Source organism: Onychostoma macrolepis, chromosome 14, assembly GCF_012432095.1.
Source record: "Onychostoma macrolepis isolate SWU-2019 chromosome 14, ASM1243209v1, whole genome shotgun sequence".
NCBI classification, from domain to species: Eukaryota; Metazoa; Chordata; class Actinopteri; order Cypriniformes; family Cyprinidae; genus Onychostoma; species Onychostoma macrolepis.
The window spans coordinates 17,344,200-17,369,809 of record NC_081168.1 but is presented as its reverse complement, the minus strand read 5'-3'; the positions used below and the strand labels follow the sequence as shown (position 1 = coordinate 17,369,809).

General features: G+C 35.9%; 1 protein-coding gene across 2 annotated transcripts in view; it reads left to right on the top strand.

Moving 5' to 3' along the window:
• The window catches only part of n4bp3 (NEDD4 binding protein 3), a 26,108-nt gene extending 1,902 nt beyond the window's left edge, over positions 1 to 24,206 (top strand). The window contains exons 1-5 of one of the 2 annotated variants that reach the window (XM_058798982.1): positions 5,303 to 5,511; positions 16,682 to 17,125; positions 18,266 to 18,868; positions 19,805 to 20,068; positions 22,693 to 24,206. In XM_058798982.1, coding sequence (XP_058654965.1) covers positions 16,715 to 17,125; positions 18,266 to 18,868; positions 19,805 to 20,068; positions 22,693 to 23,265 — 1,851 coding nt within the window. In that variant the 5' untranslated portion in view covers positions 5,303 to 5,511; positions 16,682 to 16,714 and the 3' untranslated portion in view covers positions 23,266 to 24,206. Of the gene's footprint in view, positions 1 to 5,302; positions 5,512 to 16,681; positions 17,126 to 18,265; positions 18,869 to 19,804; positions 20,069 to 22,692 lie in introns of those variants that run through there. The other variant, XM_058798981.1, reaches the window with a different exon arrangement.
• Positions 24,207 to 25,610: the final 1,404 nt, after the last annotated feature.

Below are 25,610 nucleotides of genomic sequence, written 5' to 3'. Positions count from 1 at the left end.
CTCGTTATAACAAATAAAGTGTAGACAGGGTGTTCGTTTATGAATGAACCTGCGTTTTTAAATGAATCTAGTGGGTCAATGATTCAATTACCCATTCATAAAGACAGTTACTTGCTTTGTTCCTGAATGAATCAGCCGTTCAAACGAATCAATTGAATGAATGATTCAGTGATAAAATCAGTGACTTACCGCCACCTGCTGGCAGGTTTATTTTTATTTTTAAAGTGTCATTTCAGTTATTTAAATCATTTCAATCAAACAATAGTTCTGTATTCAAAATTTTAATTAGAAAAAAATGGCAGTACAAAAAAAATGCCCCGGTAAACCACTTTAAGGAGTCAAATATTACCTTGTAATGGGAAGGCAAATTTTTGTTATTGATCAGAATGGACTCCTGAATTTTTGACAGTGCTCTTAAATATTTATATTAATTATCTTAAATATAAATATTTTAGATGGGGGGCACTTTAAATGTGGTCACCCTAGGGCACTATACTGTGTTAATCCAGGCCTGGTTTCAACTGTTCTGTTTGGTTGTCACCTTGCAGAAAACGTACATAACAGCTGTCGGATGAGACTAGTAGTAGAAGCTAGGCAGCTAGGCTAGTAGGCAGAATATGTGGCACTGAACTATCATGCCATCCTTGACCTGCACTGCTCAATATATCCATTGTTAAGTAACTGCACTACTATTCTGGACAAGATACAATAACATGAAGTCAACCAATGGTGTGAATTTGAGGTGGAACTACCTGTATGTTAATTTAATTATACATATTTCAAACAAATAATGTTTTTTGAACTTTCTATTCATCAAGCAACACAGAAAAAAATGTATTGCAGTTTCCACAAAAATAGCAGCACAACTGTTTTCAACATTGACAATAATAATGTTTCTTTAGCAGCAATATTAGAATGATTTCTGAAGGATCATGTGACACTGAAGACTGGAATAATAATTGCTCAAAATTAGAGCTTTTTCCATCACAGGAATAAATTATATTTTATCTTTATTATATTAAATATATTAAAAAGAGTTTGTTAGGTCACACTTTAGTATTAGGGACCAATTCTCACTATTTCTTATTAGCATGCCTATTATTAACATATTGGCAGTTTATTAGTACTTATAAAGCACATATTGGTCTGCATGACCATATTCTACATCCTTAATCCTATACCCAATTCCTAAACTTAACAACTGCCTTACTATTGATAAGAAGTAATTAGGAGTTTGAGGCAAAAATCGTAGTTAATCGTTAGCTACTGAGAACTGGACCTTAAAATAGAGTGTGACCAGTTGTCATGTTATAACATTTTACAATGTTATTGTTTTTAATGTATTTAAGAGACTTCCTTGTATACTGTATAGAGACTTCCTTGAAAAACAAAAAGCTTACAGACTCTAACAGTATTGTATAACAGCAATGTATAATTTATTAACATCCAAAAGAGACACAAACCGACAGTGACTAACACTAATTCGGTGTAAGCATCAGGAGAGCAGGTGTGCGGCACGGAAGGCATCATTCAGCGTTATCAGAAACTACACCTTTAAAGCTGGTCCCTGCAGGGCTTTGGCTCAGCAACTAAACCGTGCATTAGCATGCAATCACTTCACCTGTTTGTGCTTCTATCCTGTGGCCCTGTAGTTTTTATAGGCCACGTAATATCTGCTTTGAGTATCTGAAACCTGGAAACTTTTTTCAAACTTTAGCCATTAACAGTCATTAAGAGTGTTGGGAAATAACTAAGTATTGTGACAATAGTTTATCTATTTTTTAAAATACTGTAGCTTATCTGGTATCAAGCTACCTTCAGTGTTTATTTATATAAATTAGGTGTAATCTAGTATTCGATCTGTCCAAATGTATCTGTTTAATGCTGTCAGTCAATAATTCAAATGCCTTCCTTGTGTTTGTGCCAGAAAAAGCGGCAGGAATGTAGTTCCAGGACCTTAGTGAAGACAGTGGGCTTTTAACATAGCTGGACCCAGATAAGCTAAGCTATAATCATCCTGCTGATATATTCCTCCTCTTCACCTCTGCTTGCTGGCCTTCTATCCAATGAAGCCCTTTCTAACACTGCATAGAAAGTCTCGTGTAGGATTAGGATTAGTCAGCTTTCTTTCTGAGGACAACATCGCACGCGTCACACTCACCACTCAGATTCTCCTTTTGCCTTTAGATCCTTTCATCCGTTGAGAAACGCGTCTGTCGTTGTAATTAAAGATTTGTGGTGTTGGAGAACAAATAGAAGATCTGATCCTGCAACATTACCTCAAAATAATCAGGACGTCATTTAAACTTCCTCTATCTATCTAGGACTAGAAGTCATTCTGGACTGTGTTTGCCTTCAAGCACATACTGTAGCTTTGTGCTAATTCATGTGATTCTTTTGATATCATACTAAACAAACCAAGATCTGTTACTCCTTTGGTTTCTCTGACTGTATGAAACATTTCCTATATTGGCACTATCATGTCTGTCTGTCAGTCTACTGGACTGCTTTCTTTAACATTTTGTTTTAGAGGTTTTATTGAAGCTTGATGGCCAGAAAAGAACAGTGAGTAGTCTTGACAGCCAGTGTTTATATCAGGTTTCTGTTAGGAACATTTGTATGTGGGTCTATTGTGCATTGAATAGAATGCAGTGGCTGCTGGATTGACATAATGAGGTAGGCTAAAGATACTAATGCTTAAGGTTGCTAAGATCAGTTTCATTCCCAAGTAGAGGTGACTCTCAAAATAATGTGTTATTGGAAAATTAAATTTCACTTAATTATTCAACCTATAAGACGGTGCTTCAAAATACAACTTAAAATACTAGGGCTGTCAATATTTTAAATCTACAGTGTGATTTGTTTCTACTTCATGTGTTGCTTCACATTTCTTTGTAATTGGCTGTGAAATTTACCAGCAATTTCTGAATGAAAATTGTTGCAACACCACTTTTTTATAGCGTACTTATAAAAATACTTATATATTCAGTTCCCGAATTTTTAGTTCCATTTTTCTTGTGCAAATCATTTAGCCCTAGATTACTCCAGGGGACTTTCCCTGAAATTAGTATGCTGCATGTTGTTTTGGATGAAATGTCTACTTCAATGAGGAACTAAGTAATAATTTGTGTGACCCTTCATGAGTTAATTTCCTCATTCATCAAATTTCCAGCAAATCATAAGCAACAGGATGATATCGATTACAGCACTTAGTTTCCATCACTCAAATATTTCTCATAGCATCAAACAGATTGTAATTCAAAACTACCTGGAAATCAGTTTGCAGTTTTTCCTGTGATGGTCTCTTGGGCTGCGGTACAGAAGAGGATCAAACTCTGGTACTTATTGTTTCTTTTTATAGCTGGCTAGCTGCTCTCCAGAAATGTACAGGGTTGTGTTTTTTTTTTTTTTTCTGTACATGCTGCTATAGAAAAGGCAGAGTTGGTTTGAGTAGAGTGTTTTTCCACTCATAATGAAAAATAACTCAAAACAAAAATATATGTGCTATGACCTTTCTAAGCAATTAGTGTTGTTTTTTTTTCATAGCTATTCAAGTATACATTTCTTCTGAGGAACACAATCATTTGTTTTCATGATGGACTGAGGCTGAGGAAACAGGTCCGGCTCAGTTAGTTGTTTGTCATCAGGAGTCAGATAGATAACTGAGAGCAGGCTTCAACTTGTCTACATTACCACACTACATGTCCTCATCCTCCCTCTGTTCTCTTTCTTCTTCCTCTGTCATCTCGGGAAAACCTTCTCCTGCCAGTTGAATTTATGGAATCTTCTAGACTGACTTGCCTGGAGGGGAGAGAATATGCAACACTGTATTTAAGAAACATGACTGGGGCACTCATTATAAAGTCTGCTTCGTCCTTCAGTAGCTATTTATTTTTTCTGTTTGATCTCTCTGCCAGTGAAATAACCCATATGTAAATATGGCCTTTCCAAAAAATCTCTCTCCCAGAAAGAATCTGTTTGTCTGGTTGATCCCTGGCCAAGAGTGACATACTGTACTTTGGTTAAAGTGTATCATAAAAGTCAGCTGAGGCATTCCAGAGGTTAGATTTGGCCCTTTCTGACACCTGTAACAAGTTCCCTCATGATCATGTGAAGAGATTGACTGATAATGTATCAACCGATACCAGATTATTTAGTTTGAAGTGTTAGAAAACCAATATACCAAATAATTATTGTATTGTTGCAGCTTTTTGGCACAAATATCATTAGAGTGAAATGATATAAAGATGCATTGTGAATATACATAAATGTATAAAAGTTTACAGTTTATTGTTTTATATTAAAAAAAAAATTATAATATTGAGAATAAAGGCATCTGTAATGTTACCAAAGACCTCTGGTTTAAATGAATGCTGCTCTTTTGAACTTATATAATCAAAGAATCCTGAAAAAAAGTATTGTGGTTTTCACAAAAATATTAAATAGCACATCCATTTTCAACAATTGATAATAAGTTAGATAAGTTATAATAAGTGAATAAATAATTTCAGAAGAATCATGCGACACTGAAGACTGGAAAATTAAGCTTTGCCATTAAAGGAATAAATTGCATTTTTAAACTATGAAAATAGCTATTTTAAATGTAATTTTTCACAATATTACTGTTTTAACTGTATTTTTGATCAAATAAATGCAGCCCTAGAGAGAAAAAGATTATATACAAAGTGACAAAACATTATAATATATACTTATATATGTATATATATATATATATATATATATATATATATATATATATATATATATCTATATATATTAAAAGCATAATAACTATAATCAGTAATCAATGATTATGAATACTGCTAAACAATAATACAAAAAATTATATTATATGGGTCTCTAGTCACGTGGATACCACAAAAAACGGACTCATTTTCTGTAGAACAAGCCCCTCATTTTTTTCAAGTGTCTCCCACCAGCATGATGTAATCTGATGCTGTGGAGAGCTTGCCAAGGCTGCCTGATGTAGCCTGCAAGACTAAGCCTATTGTTTAGACACATTGCAAGATGACAACACAACTTGTTTCCCACTGGACACCAGATTCTGCGGTGAGCCTCTGAACTTCTCCATCACAAACAACATTCTTTGGCCTAAAGCAAACCAAACGATTTCCACACTTTGTATTCCGACATACAGTTGGTTCCACATTAGCAGCATTCAATATCGCTGCCCATGGCACAAGTAGTGTCCTTCACATTTGTCACAGAACAAGGAGAACAGGTTATTCCACACCGGCACCATAGAAAGGTGCGCTTTATTTACAAAAGGGAGAGAGGGGTGATCAGTGTACCAGTGGCAGGAGAGAGTAACCAGAGACATTCCCAGGGGTTTTCCTGGCCGTGATCTGGCAGCAGGTCCGTGGGAGTGAAGGAAGAGATGTTTAACTGCTGATGGGTAATTTGGATCTCTCCTCAGCGGCATTAGGAGGAAATCAAATATATGTGCACTGACTGGAAGACAAGAGAGCAGCGGCATCAAGTTTTTCTCAGGTGAACATCTTGCTTTGCATTTTATTTTATGTAGCCGCATTTCATTGTGTGCTTCTCTCTAGCGTTTGTAGCATCATTAAATAAGAACCGGACAGGATGTTTGTCTCCAAATACTGCCTCACTGTGACGTTCAGCTCTCTCTGCCTCACAGAAGGCTCTCTGCATCATAAAAGATCCTCTCGGCATACAAACCTATTATGGTTCGGCTGATTAACTTCCATTCTGTTTACTGTCAAGAAAGTTGTGAAGTGAGACTCTTTGTAGCCTTTGGGAAGCTTATTTGCAATTGAAATGCACTGCACCAATTTCTTTAACACGGACGTCAAATGAAAACACAGGATTTGCATTGTTTTTTTGCCAGTACAAGTTACATCCTCATTCCCTGCAGGGACAACATTGTAATTTGAAAAACTGTTGCGCAAGGGTGGCATTGTTCAGATCCATGCTTTGTGTTCAGAGACCACTGACAGGGTTGAAATCTTCCATCTCATGGCGTGACATATGTCATAATTAATGGAAAGTTCTGGGCTAAATAGAAGCTCTTTGACATGCTGTTATGACAAAAAACATAAAATAATTCTGACTCATCCTTCAGTTCGTAAAAACAAACAAAAATCATGTTTACGGTAAGGCACTTTTAATGACAGTCTATGGGGCAAGGTATCATATTGGAATAAAAGGTTCAAATTTCCACTGTTTGCAACAATATGCAACACGTCATACACGTTAATTTACTTAATAATGTGGTCTAAGTTTCACAAGATATGTGGAAGGATACTATAACATTTCATTTTTATATTTGATTATGCATAACAGCTATTGATAATGAAGTGATTTTATATATATATATATATATATATATATATATATATACTGTTTTTTTGTAACATACACTACCATTTAAAAGTTTGGGAATGTTAAGATTTAAAAAAAAATGTTTTTATTAAAGTTTCTCAATAATATTATGAAATATTATTAGAAAGCTTTCTAAATGCAATCATTTTACATAATGTGGGGTATATTTAAATTATTAATTATTAATAAAGCTTAACTTAATAATAATCCAAGATGATGTCATGACCTTGTGAGCTAAACTGATTGCACAGTGAAACTTTTTTTCTTAGAAATCCAATGCAGTTTCTCTAAATCAGACAGTATTTCTCACAATCTTATGTTTCCTAAAGCTTTACTCTTGCTGCATTGCTGCCCAGCTCAAAATCTAATAATTTATTCATTGTTGTTTATTTCTAAAACAGCAGAAGTTCCCATATCATGTGTAGATTTGGGTTGATCGTTCTCTTTCTTTTGGTCTTATATCAGCGCCCCAGTGAAAACAGCCATAAATCTCATATTAATCATTACCTGCACAGAAATGTAAGGAATGTCCATTTTTTACCCACTTATCTAACTTACTTCCCCTAAAGAATGTACCATTCAGCTCAGGGCACAGGCATCCCACTAAAAAGGGTCAGATAGAGAGAAGGACTGGCTCATATTAACTCAATGAGAAAAGTACACCGAAAAAAGAGCTGGTTAAACAAGAGAACCTGATGCCCCTCCTCACCACTGACATATTACGACATTACACCTGGACTGTGCAACTAGTTGTTCCTTTTGAAATCTTAGTTGGTACCTGTAAAATGTAGGCTGCTTTCAAATATTAGAGATATTCCTCAACAATAGAAGTTCATTGGTGAAAAGTGTAGCAGGCCTAACCCACATTTGATACATTTTTTAATGCGACTGTAAACAGGGACATTTGCATTTATTTTTAGTGCAGTTAATTACATAAGCCAGATTGCTGTAGTATATTTGTAGATACTTCTTTTCCACAGCCCTCTGAATGCTAATCAACCCTGCTGCATAATTTAAAAGCAATGTACCATGCATAAAAGTCTTTGTAGGTGTTAACAGGCAAAGCACATCCTGGCTATATTTACTGAAAGTTTCTAAAGGTAGGTGTGAAGTTTCCATTCAGTTGCCATAGAGACTGTTTAAAATGCGTCCATAAAATACAGACAAGTGCCCTTAAAGTTGCACGTTGCAGTTGAGTAATGGAACATCTGAATCTCTGTTGCACTAATTTCTCACGTAGCTGTTTGAAAAAGTGCTTTAGGTCAGTATTGACAGCACTCAGCAGGCGGGGGACAAGGATTTGCTCTGTTAAAACAAACCTGAACGGCTCAGGACTGTGCCGGGCACTTCACAGCATTAGGGCTAATACGATTTAACACTCCCAGAGTGACCTCCACAAAGCCTCCTTGCTAGCTGATCTTCACTGCATTAACGCACGTGCAGGATTTAACACACCTCCACATGGCTTGCTTCTGCTTCAGACCACATTTCTGAATTTTATTGCATACATGAGCACAGGTGAAAACTATTTTTTTCATAAAAGTTCAAAAGAACAGCATTTATTTGAAAAATCTTTTGTAACGTTATAAATATCTAGCTTACTGCCACATCGATTTAATACATACTTGCTGGAAAAATGTATTCATTTCTTTAAAGTGCACTTATTATGCCTCTTTTTACAAGATGTGAAGTTTCAGCTCAAAATACCTTGCAGATCATTTATTGTATCTTTTTGAAAATGCCTATTTTGAGTGGAAGCTCTTTAAATGCAAATGAGCGGTTGCTCCCCACCCCCTTTTCCAGAATAGGGCTGTGCCTTTACAGCTTGAACCTCAGATATTCTGCCAAAAAACATCTGTTTGGTTTTGATTACCATGTATATCGTGCTGAAATCATGCTTTTTAAAGCCATATCAGTTTTAAACTTCTGATATACGTTTTTTTGAGCGCACACATCCGAAGCACGCGCACACGGAAAGCGACTGTCACATGGCATATGAGTTTTAAACTAAGTTCTCTTTCATGTCTTATTGTGCTTAAACTGTCAAATACACACAAGTTTATGTTTAAAACACACATAAGTTACAAAAACACAGTCCGTTATGTATGTGAAGTTAAACAGCTGGGAAAGACATTGCGTAATATACAGCAGCGTAATACAGTACCTATACTGCTGTCTACTCTGTTAATATGACCCAATCAATAAAATAAAAACAGAAAATCACTCACTGCTCTGAACTGAGTAACTAATATAGATTTAATAAAAATAAATTTATTACTTGAATGCTGCTTTTAAATGCTCTAGCATGAAGATAAACATGACGGAGTGTGTGTGGCTCACTTGGGGGGGATACGGCAGTGTCCGTCAACAGTCATGGGCAGGGCTTGTAAAATGTGACATCCCATATTAGGGGCACTGCTTATGATTTATGGGGATTAAAAAAAAGGAGCAGGTGGATTTTTATCATTATAGGGTGCTTGTGTACACACATTGCCAACACACATTTATGTTCAAACAACATGTTGCATAATATGTGCCCTGTAAAAAAACTATTTAAATACTAAGTAGCAGTGGTCATCGGGAATCCTTCAAAATGTAAAAAAAATCAGTCTGGTTGATATATTCAGCTCGTTAACTCCTAATATTAGCACCATTGTTAGCACCAGAGAGAACTCGCAGTGTGCCAAAGGTCTCTGTGGAGCCCTCGGGTCATTATTTTGTGATAAGACATTCACTTTCCTCTTTGCCCTCTCTGTCTGACCCCCAGCCTCTAACCCTGAAGGGGCAGGTTTATGGTGCTTTCCCAATGGCATGACTGAACGGCCCTGTACTCACTAAAGAGAATGTCTCTAGTGTGTGTGCCTGTGAAAAATGAATGGTGCTTCTATGCCAAAATAAGACCTCTAAAGAACGTGATGCAATCCCTATAAAGAGAGCTAGTGTTAAATTAGGCCTTTTCAGTGAATGAGGTCGCCACCATTTGACTTGTCATATTTCACAAGGAGTCATATTCAGCCAAATGTCTGTAGTTTGGTGCTAAATGGGTGAATAATAAAAGGGGACTTAGTGTCACTTTGGGTCCTACAAACTCTGGTCATGATTCCCAGCAGTTTTACCTTAACTGACCTTTTATTTAATTAGCGAACAATAAAGAGACTGTTGTTATGTTCCCACAATTAAGTGAGCTGCGTATACAGGCAGCATTTTAAGGCATCATAAACACTTTTGATGCAATGCCTGTTTCAAAAAGTAGGCAGAATAATTGTTCCCTTATACATTGACACAATTCTAAGGGATTATCACATGTATACTTTGCAGAGAAAAAAATTCAAGATGGCAGACAAAGCAAGAGAAATTTTGATTATAAACAAACTACAGACACTGATATTAAAATCTGTTAAATGAAACTATTAAATGATTTAAAAACTTTAAAACCTAAAATAAAAGATTTAAATGCTACAATTAAATGTAGGTACCCCATTATAAAATACAGTAAAAAAAAAAAAAAAAAAGCCATGATATAAAATTAGTAGTGTTCTAAAAAGTGAGCATTTAATGACAACAAAGGTCATTTAAATATGTATACTAAAAAAAAGGAAAACAAGCATGCACAATTAAATGCCCAATATCAACCAACAAATATTTAGTATCAAACAATACCAATAAATCAAAATCAACAAATAACTAGTATCAGCTACTGATACTAATGGTACTGATATATTGTACATCCTTAAAAGAAACTTTTATTCACATTTCATTCAGGAAAGTATTGATAAATCTTAGCAATTTTTTTCCCTATGAGTTGCTGTCTATGAAGCACTTTCTGGTTGGGAGGGTAGTTAGTAGGCGGTGAGGCAGCTTACTAGATTTTGGAGCAGAGTTTGTGTAATGTTTGTTCCCTCAGGGCAAACTGGTCATGTTCATTAATGTGATGATACGCAGAAGGGTTCATGTCTAGGTTTGTCCATGGCCTCCGGCTAAATGATGCCTATGATGTAACAGAAATCATTGACCAGAGAACTATGAGTGGATAAATTGCCCTGTAAGTTGTTTTTTGACTGACGGTACATGAAGGATAGCTGACTGGAAATGCCTTGTGGAATGAAATGTGTCATTTCCTGTGACGGTGTCAGCAGATCAGTACTCAAATTCAGTTAAAGGGACACCAAAGTCATTTTAAGTGTAAACCTGTTGTTCTCAATGGAATACTAATGTAGTGCTTATTGCATAGTACACACTATATTGTTTCTTTAAATATTAATATATGATGTTAATAATAATATTAGGCTACAATTTGGATTATAATCAATATATCACCTTTTTATAATATTTTGATCAAACTGCATTGTGGGATACATTACACACACAGTATACTCTGTACAGCAGTGTTTTGTCAAATATAGTCACACAGGTAATGGATGAAGAAAATCCATGCTGCATATTGCAGACATAGTAAGAATAGTATGCAATTCCAAACATCACCTGCTTGTCTGTGCTGGAGCAAGGTTGTGCTGGTCTGTGCACAAAAATGTGCAACAAAGCAAGAATGAGGCAGTATGAATGTTCAGAGCCAAAGAAGGTAAGAAGGAAGTAAACTTCTGATATTTTTAGAGATACAACAAGGTAGACTGGGATTTGTCTTGATGAGAGAGAATGCAAGTCGTAACTTGATTTTTAAAGGTATGTTTGGAATTTGAAGGATCTTTGAGACCTGCTTTAGCTTTATATGCCTTGTGCACTTCTGTATAAAAGCTATTTAGCCAATGTATATGTTTTTAAGCAGACACATTATACTCTGTTGTAAATATCTGGGTCAAATAATGAAAGAAAGTGTTCAAAAGTAGTTACGCTAGTGAGAGTTGCGGAATTTACTTTAAATATTACATTGAGAGCTCTGACTTCCTCTCATTGAGAAATGTTTTAACCTTTATCCAAACACCTGGTAAATTTGACTCCTCACAGAAAACACTAGATTTCGACTCATGGATGTCATTTGTTACATTCAGTTATTATATAATGTAAATATATATAATACAAGATATTTAAAACAGCATCAGAAGAAGGAAATGAGAAGTCTCAGGTGCTCTTTAAACAAATGAACTAAACTGAACCGCTGTGAGGTAGACAGGCTTCTAATTAAAGCTTTTCCATGAGGGGGATGTAAATGAGAGCGTGTGTATGTGTGTAAGGGCCACTGGCTCTGAAGGGCCCGACAAGGCTGTAAATCAAACCTGGTCTCTCAACCCACTCTGGCTGTTCAGTGTCTGAAGCAATTATGGAAAAAGACTGGATGCTATATTTTTCCTGTCCTTCAAGATCTGTGGCCACTTTTAAAAGGGTTTTGAACCTTTGCTAACCCTTCCCCCCAATTCCTCAGGTCATGTCATAAAAACTCAAGCTTTTTTGTAACAGACCACATACATTCCTCACACAGTTGCTACGGCTGTCAGTAGATTACAAATATAATTGAATTAAATACCTTATACATATACAGATTAACTAACCCCCCCAAAAAACCACGTAAATAATAGCTCTAAGAATTATATTATAGCATAACCTTCATATGTTGTATAAACAACCAGAGGCGCCATGCCCATTCATAGTGAGGGTCAAAAAATAGCCGAATAATATTTGTTAAATTTGATACAATCACGTTGTATCGTTCATGATTAGAACGTTCAGTGCGTCAAATTACCAGCTGCTTCAAATCTGCGTTCGCTGGCTGGCGCTGAGCCAGAGACAGACGCGTTTATACAGCTCTGCGCATTATAACCAATCACACACGATTCTGTTGAGCTTATGAATGCAATGACCAATCAGAGGCGTTCAGATGAGTTCAGGCTCGCTGACTGAATTCCCTGGCGAACTCTCTCATCAGAAACAACAAAGTGCAGAAGTGTGTACGATGGAAGATATCCATTTCACAGTTCAAACAGCTTCAGCAATTATAATGGGAGTTTTTGAGACAGAAGTCTTGATAATGAAATGATAATGTTGATAATGTAAGGTAAATGTCCTTTGCTGTGTTTCTGTACAATGAAAGTGTTATAATTAGTATTTTTTTATTATTAAATTCACCTTAAATACAAAGTCAGTCATATAAAAATATTTTAAGGTATGACACCCATATGTGGTACTTAAGTAAAAAAAGACTGATTTTATGCATAGTTAATGTGTCACTTTTGGTATGGCAGTGTCTTAAAATGTATTTCTTTTTCTAACATTTAAAATTAGACCACATTATTAGATTACCTTTGATTTTATGAATATACATAAATGAGTTCAACTAAAAGCTTCATATGAAATGTCATTTACATCATATATTTGATAGTTATGAATACATCATTGTATTTTAAATGGTAGAAAAACCTGTTTTAGACCTCAAAATAAAGCACTTTTTCTCTGTACATGGCTGTGGGGACAAGCAGTTCTGTGGCGCTTGGAATTCTATATAATTAAATAAAAAACAATTATTGCCACATTAATGGCTCAAGGAGGTGTAATTGTTCAAATAACATATTGTTTGATTTTAAAATATAAAGAAATCATAACCCTGAAGTGTTTTTCAAGTAATATTTCTGTAAAGGCTAGGGAGAGAATGACCCTAATAGAACATTAGGCTAATTTGCCTATTGCCCATTATAGATTAACTAACATGATATATAAAGGTGCAAAATGCATTTGCTTACAGTTTAGTTACTGGGAATATTTCGAATAGCCTAAAAAAGGAAAAATTAAGTAAGACATTAGCCTACTAGTGTGTCAACCCCTCCCACCCCACCCCCTGTGCCCCCTCAAAAAATAATAAGTGCATGACGCCCCTGTAAACAACTGTAAACTTTGATATCTAATCAAGCTAGACATCAGTTTCCTGGTTTGTCTGTGTGTCAACATCACTTTGGTTCACCTTGCATTTTAGGAGGAAGTATGGCTATCTGAACGTAATAGGGTAAATGTCGAACGTCACCTGAGCAAACCCGGAAAGCAGGTCTCATCGCTTCCACTTGTCGGAGAACTTATTAATAGCAGTATTAAATAATGGCGATATCAATGGACTTTTAAGGTAATCAGTTAAATTAGCTAGATGTTTTTATTGTTGACGTTTTATTCGACTTTTATATATAAATGTTACTGAAAATAATAAAAAAAAAAAACTTTTATATATCAATCCACATATGTGATGGACATTGGTAATGATTATCTTTAGTGTCTACTTTGAAGGCATCTCGAGTAAAACAGCTTCATATTTAACGGGGCATTTGCAAAACGCGTGAACCGGAAGCAAGGAGACCTGGTTAGCAGAATACGGAAGTGTGTTGCGCATAACCCCTATTGTAGCAGCCACAGTGTTCTACACTTATAAGCATAACAGTCAGTGTTTACTCATGTTGTGACACAAAGCATCATCATGCATATCAAACCCAAAAGAATCTGAACTCAGCATCTAGTCATAAAATTATTTCCCAACACGCCCACTTCCTGTCACACTGAGGGAGCAGTCACTTATTTCTCTAAGGTCCCGCATTAGAATACTTCACTATCCATCCTGTCAATCATAAACTAAAGTGGCACTCCAAGTCATGGCATATTTATAATCGGCACTTGCGCAGACACAGGTCTTGTGCAGTAAGTGTTGTAGTTAGCTGAGTGCTGTGATGGCAGAAAACTGAGGAGAGCTCAGCCACATCTCATGCATAAAATCATGAGGTGCCGTTTTGATCTCTCTATGGGTAAAAGCCTGAACTTAAGTGCCGCACTTTTTTGCCTCTTCTCTAACTGTTTCCATAATCACTCAAGTAGTGTAAGGCTGAATTTTGTAAATGATCATTTTGTTTATATACGGAAGAGCCTGGAGGGGGTGCTGTGCTTAACTGCACGTTTGTAAGCATAATGTGCTGACATCTGGTGAAGCTGTTAATGCATTGCCAAAAACATTTTTAAAGAAATGTTTAAGGAAAAACAATACCATTTGTTTTCAGAGAGAATATATCTTGAGATAAGTATTTTTATTTATCCATTGGCAAGTAGTTTTGTTTCTTGTTTTAACCACAAATATTAAGTATAAACAAAATGAAGTAAGGTTTAACAAAATTAGTTGTGGTTTTAAGCTGTATTTTATCTAATTTTTCATATAAGACATCTTAACTATGTTCCCCCATTGTGTTTATTAAGTATAAACAATATTTAGTAAAAAACAAAATTAAGTGAGGTTTACACTCAAAATGAAGATACATTCCTTAAAAGTCTGGAAAATGTACATTGATTTTGTTTTCAGGATGTTTAGATATTTTTATGGAAAACAAGACAAAATTATTTTACGGTATATAGTAATACTGGAATTATATCAGTGGAATAAATTAGTTCTCTGAGTTTTAATTACCAGGACTTCAATTGTGCTTCAGCTTTCACTGAAAATTTTCCCTGGCAACTTTACTTGGATATCTTTTCCAGCAATTAGTATTTATTATTTTATAAAACAAACATATCATAAAAATGTAATTTAACTTGATCTTTTGGAATACAACAGTATAAACACCATAAACACATCCTGTAACCTCCAGGACAGAGAAATGCCTCTCTTATTTACAGTACAGTCTTAAAGGCACAGCAGCACAAAATGCACCTAGGCTCACAAAGAGGGTGGAAAAGTTCATTACTGTTCTGGGAAAACAACAACAACAAAAAACTTTACTAGGTGGACTTCAGGAAAAAAAAAAAAAAAATTAGATAATTAAAAAAAACATAGCATGGCTCCTTTAATGCCAGATCCATCGTCATGGGGGAAGGTCACAGTGAGCAAATGTTTGCTTTGGGTGAGATGCCAGAGGTGAAGATGCACTAGACAAAAGGAAACACTTAGAGACGCTCTCAGCGTGACCCAGAGGTGCTGAGTAGTGATCTGGCAAAGTGCTAGAATATTATTTAAGGCCTTCGTTTCTCTGTATTAGCTCCACCACAAGTCACAATTGGCTTAAAAGTGTTTAAACGAGGTCATTATATTATTTATGACTCGTTCAGAGGGCACTGGCTCTTTTTCAATCTGTTTATTCTTAGTTACAGAAATGTGTCCTACATGTATATAAGACAGACAGTAAATATTCACACTGGATGTGCCTGATGAATGTACACACAAGCAGAAACACTTGAGTGCATTTGTCTTTACTGGTGTTTGAGGCCGGTAGCCTACGTTAATAGCAATGAGAGAGGAGGTCGTTTAGGTGAAATCAATACAGGCACTTAATGAGGTGCTCTGGAAAGAGAAAACTGATTGAGAAAGGGTTAGAGAGAAACAAAGAGTGAGGCACTACTAACAGATATATTGAAACCCAGAGCGTTTAGAAGCAGGGAGGGCAGCACTGAGCGAATAAGTAGATCAACCTCACTTCCAGGGAGAGGAAATGTTCACAACTTAGTTTTTTTTTTTTTTTTTTTTTTTAGTAGGGAAAGATTAGTGATTACCAGAGGACATTGATTAATGCAGCAGTATTGCAGCAGTGTAAATTAAAAGTGGGGTTTTTTTTGTGTTCCAAAGGCATCTGCCCTCATTTTCAGGGTATTTGGCTCATGATCCGATTCCCAGCTTGTATCATCTCAGTTATATAACAGACTTGTGAACTTCAGTGTGTACAGTAGTTCTCATTTCTAAAAGTAAAGCAGAAGCTTTTGACCTATTTTCATGTCATGGTCTTACACTGAACAAAATGATAAACGCACACAAAAGGCCTATTTCTCTCAAATATTGTTCACAAATCTGTCAAATCTGGCCTTTTATTGTGGCACACCTGTGCAATAATCATGCTGTCTAATCAGCATCTTGATATGCCACACCTGTGAGGTGGATGGAGTATCTCGGCAAAGAAGTGCTCACTAACACAGATTTAGACAGATTTGTGAACAATATTTGAGAGAAATAGGCCTTTTGTGTACATAGAAAAAGTGTTAGATCTTTGAGTTCAGCTCATGAAAAATGGGGGCAAAAACAAAAGTGTTGCGTTTATAATTTTGTTCAGTGTATATGAAATGGTTTTTATTAGACTACATATATAAACGTGCTTATGAGTAGCTGACATTTGAAGCAGTGTCCTGCAGTGTGACATTATCAAATAATTAAGAAATTGTATTTTTTGTAAAACCAGCAAGTAAAAATAAGTTGGATGGTAAGAGGAATAGCTTGCTTCATGATGTGAAACATAAAGATGGATGCAACCAGAGCTTCTTGAAAGATCCGAATATTCTGCAGAAGAAGGATTCAGGTTTCATATTTGATCCTGTGAAGGGGTTTTCATTGTTTTTCATTTCTCTTCTTTCAATTTAGAGATCCCAGTGGAGCCATTTGATCCTGTAACCAATGGCAACAGTCCAGGCCCTGTCCTTGAACCAGGACCCCAGCAAAAGCATCTGTGCCGGTTATCCAGCGTCCACTTTGGCATCAGGCCGCTGCGTCATGGGAAGTGTAGGCAGCCTAATCGAGAAACCAGACGTGTCACCAACCAAGAGCAAAAGAGCAGTTCCACAAGTGCCAGGACATCAGAACCACGGCCTGCTCAAGAAGGGTTTCAACCAGAGGGAGCTCCTTAACTATCTGAACATCACCAAGAAGGAAGCAAAGGGCAGCAAACACATCATCTCTGGGACATCCTCTATCAAGAGAGAGCACAGGAGAGAGGAGGACGACGTCTACACTAAGGTCTACCACAGGGATGGAAAGGAGGTCGATTTGGGAAAGAACTCGCTTCCCATAGGTGGCAAGTTTGACAAGGTACACAACTGTCAAAGAGTTGCTTCATTCATGTCGTGTAAGAATTACGGTAATTGCGATTTTCCATGTTTGTCAAGCTCAAAATTACAGGTTTGAACCTCTGGCCAATGGCAGATGCAGGGAGTGTTTGGGAAACCTGGCTTTAAACAGTTATTAGTTTTGATACTGTGTTTAAAGACTTAGGTGGTGCAGAAATGACATACTTCAGCTTCATATATTTTACACGTTTTGTGTGTGTGTGTGTATTATACACACACATATATATATATATATATATATATATATATATATACACACACACACACACATAAAATAAAATAAAAATAAATGTATTATTAATATATATATATAAAAGCATTTTTTTAAATAAATCAAGAGCCCAACTGGACAAAAAAAAGATACATTTTGGCATTATGAGCTTTGCCATGGAAACAAATAATTTATAAAGCTAAATATGTGACATAAAACACATAGTAATATGGTAATTCAGACATGACCAAAAAGCAGCATTTTTATTCATATTAAAATTAATATTATTTAATTAGGGAATGAAAGAAAAAGAAACACTGTTCAGTAGTTGTTTACCTCTTTGTAGGAAAGTAAGGATACATTTTTCATAGTTACTGGCTTTTTTGCCCATCAGCATTTGTTTTCAGTAAGTATTTAACAAATCTCGTAAGGAGCAGGTGTTAAAAACACACTTTACAATGACTGGATTAAAACAAGATGAATAGGTTCCTCGTAGTGGTTTCAAAGCCGGTCAATGAAATGCAGAAATCGTGACAATGTTTCCAGTCTGGCTCCATAAAGGCAATATTTCTTCTTGAGGCAAGTGTAATTTATTGATAGGTGGGCTACTCCCCACAGTCTCAAATGGAAATAAATCATATATACTGTTTGGCCCAGCAGCGTGTAGACTAACTGACTAGCCTCTGCTGGCTAAATTTATCTCTGTAATCAAATATGGTCCCCCTCAGGTGACGTTATTGAGCAGGAAATTCAGCGAGACCGAAGAAATATGGAAGTAAAAGTGGTCGACATTAAATTACTTTATGTTGTTTGGCATGGCTCCAGTATTTAAGTGTAGATCTATTCTCCTGATGCACATGCTGCAATTGACTTATCCTTTTCATTTCACAGCCACGATTCAGGCCTTCCGCATTTAAACCGGTCACCCCAAAAAACTTCAGTTCAATGCAGAACCTCTACCCCTCCAAGTCAGAGGAGGTAGAGAGCGGCTTAACTAACGGCATGCATCCGTCCTATGCCAAAGCAGCGTCCAAATCGCTGTCCACCTCTTCCTCGTCCTCCTCTCCTTCACGGCCAGGCGCAAGTGTCAGCAAAGGCGTGCTAGCAGCAGCCCGGGGCCTCAGCCAGGAAGAGGAGAACACGTCCGATTCGGGGCACAACTCCATGAACAGCCTGCCGCCTTATCGGCCGCCGTTCCGCCCTCACTTGGGACAAATAAGTGCCTCTATGGGTCACATCAACCACATCGGCTCACTAGATCGCACCTCGCTGGGCTCCAAGGGAGCCGCTTCCACTGTCACAGACGTGTCCTGTCAGAGTATGGCTACGCTGAACCGCCTGCAGTGCTATGGAAGCGAGGCCCCGCCACCCTACGAGCTGTCGCACTCTCTGGAGGATGTGGTGAGGGACCTGGAGGACCGTCTGCAGGAAAAAGAGCACGAGCTACGTCAGATGAGGAGGAACCTGGATGAGAGCGAAGACGCTATTGCACAGGTCAGCATCTTTAAGATTGATTTTTTTAATGTTTTTAATATCTCTTATGTTCAACAATGCTGCATATATTTAAATAAAAACGTACAGTAATATTGTGAAATATTATTATAAAAATAAATATTTCACAATATATAAATAAATATATGCTTATGATAAATTCATATTAATAAAAATAACTGCTAGTTTTCATAATATATTATTTATAGTATATTATACAATATATATCTATGTATGTATACACAATTTGTGTATATTTTTTCTTTTTCTTTAGTCAATTTGTCTTACCAAGGCTGCATTTATTTGATCAAAAATACAGTAAAAACAGTAATATTGAGAAAATTTATTACATTTAAAAAAAAATCTATTTGAATATATTTTAAAGTGTAATTTATTCATGCGATGGCAAAGCTGAATTTTCAGCAACATAACTCCTGTCTTTGTCACATGGTTCTTCAGAAATATTCCGATTTGTTGCTCAAGAAACATTTATTATTATTATTAATAATGTAGAGAACAGTTGTGCTGCATATTATTTTTGCGGAAACCATAATACATTTTTTACAGGATCCTTCAACGAATACAATGTTCAAATGAACAGCATTTATTTTAATTAGATATATTTTGTAACATATTTAAAGAATATATATTTTGTCTTTACTGCCACTTTTGATCAATTTAATGCATCTTTTCTGAATAATAGTATTCATTTATTTTTAAAAAAAGGTTGATACCTTATAAAACAATACATTTAAATAATTTTAAACCTAGACCATGAACAAATACTACAACTAAAAAAAGAAGTAAATACACTGAAAAATAAGCAAACCTGAAAATACTGAAAAATGAAAGAAACAGAAAATAAAGCAATGCATTACCATTATTACAAAATAAAAACTACATTAAAATTCAAAACTCTGTGTTTGTGTCCTCCTGTAGGTTTTTGAAGAGAAGCAGCGGCTCTGGGAGAAGGAAGTGACAGAACTGAAACACCTGTACAATGCCAAACTGCGCCAGGTATCCCAGCAGTCCCAGCGGTCACAACGAAACCTTCAGCTGCAGCTGTATAAGGCACAGCAGGAACGCAACCGGCTGCAGGAGGAGCTGGATTCTGTCAGGGTGGAGTGCCAGACCCTGAGAAGTCAAAGCCCAGCGGCACAAAGCCAGAGCATTAATCCCCAGCTGGAAGAGACCCAATGGGAGGTATGCATTAAGTCAGAGCTATCTGTCCAGAGCTCTGGGGGTTTCAGAAAAGTTTGGAAGAGATAAAAGAAAGAAATGGATTTTAGTTGCAAGATAAACGTATCATGTATACTTGTTAGTTTGTTCACACTGAACATAAATCTAAATGAGATGTTTAAGGCTGACTGTCCACACTGTCATTTTGCAAGTAATCAGGGCCACTTGTTCAAACAGTTTAGTCACTGTTCGATATATCAGTTGCCATAATAATGACTTAAAGACAAAAATGAGACAAAGACAAATAAAGGCATTAAAAAGTATATATCATTGTACAGAGAGGATGGAAAATTCTCTCTGTTCCATAAAATGGATTTTATGGAAAACTTGCCACGGGCATCCAAAACCACTGAACTGTTTACTGACTACATAGTGAAAAAAAAGAAAAAAGATAAATATATTTATAGTGAATTGACATGTATATATATATATATAACTAAATATACATATATAATTTTTAAATAAAGCTAAATATAATATTAATATTAAATATATATATTAGTGCTGTCAAACGATTAATCGCATCCAAAATAAATGTTTTAGTTTACATAATATATGTGTGTGTACTGTGTATATTTATTATGTATATATAAATACAAACACATGCATGTATATATTTAAGAAAAATTTGTTATGTTTATAGTTTAAATTAGGGCTGTCAAAGTTAACGCGTTGATGCAAATTCATTTTAACAGCACTAATTTTATTAACGCCTGATTAACGCAATGCGCATTTTCTGTTTGACCCGTGGCCTCGCCCGTAGTTGGAGAAATGGAGATTTAGTGACTTAGCGACTTTGCAGACCCCCCCCCCCTTCAAAAAAGTGCCTAGCGACAAATCTTTATAGTTTCTGAGACTCGCTGGTACTGCCGCACGAGCGCGAGGTCTTGCTGTCCCAGCACGTGCACACATCTCTCTCTTTGTGCGTCTGCATTGTTCAGCGAGCGGCAGAGGAGCAGCGCTTTCAGTTAAACACAGATATTATGTTGCTTCTCTAATTTTACATGTAATTATAGCCGAAATCACAGCACAGCTATTGTCATTACAATCTTAAAAATAAAGGTGCTTCATGATGCCATAGAAGAACCTTTTTTCTAAATGGTTCTGTAAAGTTTCTGTTTCACAAAAGGTTCTTTGTGGCGAAAGAAGGTTCTTTAGATTATAAAAAGGTAAGAAAGAGACGGTTCTTTAAAGACCTTTTGACTGAATGGTTCTTTGTGGCACCAAAAATGGTTCTTCTATGGCATCGCTGTGAAGAACCTTTTGAAGCACCTTTATTTTTAAGAGTGTATCTTATGTGTATTTGATTTCATCAGACGATCAGGATTTTTGTGCAGATTAACATCTTGGAAGGGAGAGCTGGTTATGTAGTCTTAATGGGTCACATTTCAGTCACTAAAATATATCAATGGAAACAGTTTTATTGAGAATTTAGCTGCATCAAAATACAGTATGTGAGCACAGAGAGGCAAACAAATCTAATAATAAATAGTAAATGTACATTTTGTATGTTCAGAAGAAGTGAGCAGCTGCCCTGTCGTGCAAAACTGTTAACAGGTTTGTGTAAGTAAATTGCTCAGTGCAAAGAAAGAGAAGTAATGGGAACCTGGTATTTCTTTTTTCATGCATCTAATAGTTCTTTGAAAAACATCTATGACCTTTGAAACATCATGTCTAGTCTTCATGCTTTATGTTGACTATGATTTCAATAATAATAAACATACATTTGCATAAAGCATCCATATTTGTCCATGCCCATGTTGGTTAGAGTATTGAAAACTTGAAAAGTATTAATTTAAGGTACATTTAGAACAAATAAAAATGTGCAATTAAGTTGCGATTAATCACGAGTTAACCCATGACAATCATGCGATTAATCACGATTTTTAAAAAAAAATATCGATTGACAGCCCTAGTTTAAATATATTTATATATAATATAAATTATATGAATATAAATATATACATGTAAAGATTTTCGAAATATATACTGTATGTGTGTGTATTTATATATACTGTACATAATAAATGTGCACAGTACACAAACATATATTATGTAAACAAAAACTTTTTTGGACGCGATTAATTGTTTGACAGCACTAATATTTTATTTCTGTATTATATTTTATTCTAATATTTTATATATATATAAAATAAAGTCTCATATTTAACTAATTTGATAATTAATTCTATATATATTAATTCTATTCTAATTTTATACATTAGAATTTAACTGTTTTATATATATACACACATACAGTATATATAAATTATATAAAATAATTTTAATCAGATTTCAAACCACATATGAATGTGGTTTAGATCAGATTTCATGTGGGGTTTTTTTCACTTTTCAGACTATACGAACCACTAAATGAATTTAAATCAGAAATGACCAAAAAAAAATGTTGGCGGAAAAAAAAGAGATTTAGTTGCCTGTCTGAACAAAGCCTTGTGAGCCTTTCATGATTAGCCTTGATGAGCCTTGTTTCATGATAAGCCTTGTTATGAACAATCTTTTCAAATCATATTTTGTCTTTGTGTATTGTGTAAGCTGCAATAAATGACTAAATTGCATTGCTCTGATAGGTTTGCCAAAAGTCTGGAGAAATCTCTTTACTGAAGCAACAGTTTCGGGACTCTCAGGCAGAGGTTACACAGAAGCTGAGTGACATCTTCCTCTTAAAGACTCAGCTGCATGAGGCACGCAATCAGATCCGGAGCAAAGACAGTCAGATCGACATGCTACAGATGGCCCTACAGGGTGCCCGGCGGAAATGCCCCTTGCCTGCTTTCGAGGAGCATCGAGCGGATGCGGGTGAGACTGGAGGGGCCAGTGCTACGGAGGACCGTCTCAGAGCTGAACTGCTGCTGGAAAGGCGGCAGAACGAGGCGCAGGCTTCAGCTTTTGAAATTGAGAGGAGCACGTGGCAGAATGAGAAGGAGAAAGTGATACGCTACCAGAAGGAACTGCAGGCCAGCTACCTGGAGATGTACCACAAGAATGAGGCCTTAGAGAGAGAGCTGGCAATGCTGAGAGGGGGCAGGGCAAGAGATGAAGAGGTGGGATCAGGGGGTGGAGATGAGGGCGGGGCTTTACAAGAAGCCAACCTGCCCACTGGTCTGCCCTGGATAGAGAGGATTGAGTCCTCTGAAATTTGACTTTGCAAATGTTCTTTGGCATCGGAGATTAGATTGATGCCAACAGCTCTGGCCCCTTAACCCACGTTTCTCTTCTGAGACAATGTTTTAAACAGAATAAATAAACTAAACTATATAAGTTTGACCAAAAAGTGTACCAAACAGAGGAGCAAGCTGAATAATATGGGTTGTTTTGTATCACAGAAGGGATTTTGCTTTGATAAAATTGAATCATCAAAACAGTGACTCATCCAAAATTTTATTTTAGGCATATTTGATTTTGGATTCAAAACAGTCTAGCACTACTTTTTTTCATTGATTCTATACATACAGTATATTTGTGATTTAGGTACTGAATATTGCTCAAGGTCATCATGACAGTTCCAGCGGATGATAAATCACAAATTCCAACATCATATTTTTTTATGCTGCCATCCTTTAAAGACTGAAATCAGAAGTGTGCATTCCCTAAAACGCATGTTGCACTTTAAAAGCACACAACTTATAAGTTGTCCTTTGCATTGGAAAAAAATATGTAAACAGCAGATCCATATAGAAGCATTTCTGCTACTATGTGTATTGTTGTGCTCTGGTGAGCTTTTCTGTTCTGTTGACCCAAGATGTGTGTAACTGCATGAATGTGAAATGAAAATTCTGGAAAGTTTGATGCCAGTGTGTGCATAGAACTGTTGAAAAGTCATTGATGTAAGGGTAACGTTAGATCCCGCGTTATTATATCTTCATATAGCAAACTATACTGTGACTTGTTAAAAACTACTGAATTTCATCTTCTATTTCATTTATTAATTGTATAGATTTGTACTATACAGGTATGGTATTCTTTACCTCAAAGTCGCATAAACCTTGCTATTTTCCCTTACGTTGACTGAAGGTTATTTGTTCTGTAAAAACAGCTCTATAATGTGTCTTCCAGTTAGTTCAAAATAAAAGTTTAAAATGTATCTTCCAATTAGTGCTTTCTTTCACACACTATATTTTATTATGTTAATAAATTCGTTCCTTATCTAACTTTATTTATAACCTTAATAAGTGTATTTATTGGACTGGACACACACACATATATATATATACATACATACATATTAGGCAATATAGCCTCATAAAAACGTTTACTTTACGTTTGATCTGATTTGGCTGTAAATGTGTAAAATTATACGGAACGCATTTAAACATCTGTAAACAACACGCGCCCTCAGCTTCCGGTTTCCCACACTGAGGACGTACAAAATGATTGACACTTTTATTTTACTATTTACTAGGGCTGTCACAGAGACTTGCATGATATCTCAGGACAGTTATTTCCACATAAAAATATTATTATTATTTTTTTAACGGAGTAGGATGATTTTATGCATACCATTCTATAAGAATATCTTTCACAATACCTTTAAAACAACACTGAAATAAGAAGAAACGATAATTAAGCAGTGTAGCTGAAAGCATATAAAATCTAAAATTAACGAATAAAACTTTTAACAAACAAACATGTAATGAACAGTTTTGCAAGTCCATGTGGGCTTGCTCCTCTCAGAGGAAGAATGTGGCCCCACAAGCCCCTGCACACCTGCACATCAGATCCGGCTCTTCTGAGAGGAATTTTGTGCTTGATAGACCAGAATGGGCCATTGTCACAGGGACAATAAGATGTCTATTCTGTCTCTAGGTAGGGACTTAAGTTGCTTCTTTAGAAGCAAGAAGTAAATCAAGTTTAAGAAAAGGCAGACAGGGTCAACGCATTAGATGTCTAACTTTCAGAAATTGAAAGAAAAGTTTTTTTATTTACTTTTTTAAAACTTACATAAAACATATGGACCTTGTTTTCAAAAAGAAAAAATCCTGCTGTTTTATCCTGTTCTTGAATGCATAGCTTTGCCCCCTAGTGTTCATTATATAGTCAAGCTCTTTTTAAAGCAGGTCAGAGGTCATCTAACTTACTGTGCAAACATAGGAGGGTCTCAATTTCATTCAAGAAACAGGTGTTTCCACAGAAACTCACAGACGTTGCTTTAAGGCGAAATGCTGTAAAATTTTAACAAAGGGTTGTGAGATTTAGAGTGAGATCCTCAATGGGAAGAAAAATTCAATTTACTCAACAGTTTCAAATGCAGTTTTGACAGACTGACAACGTTTTATTACAACAATGTCTATTTTAAACAACTTTAATAATATAAAGAAAATCAATATATGGCCATTGTGTCAGTCTGAGCCCGGCTTACAGCTTCCCCACTGAGGTTTCCCTCTTGTGGGAGTAAAGGGTCAATATCTCATTTAAAACATTTTGCTATCGTTTTCAATAGTTTCAGTACAGAGGTATTTTTATGTTCATAACTTCAAGACAAAGCAAA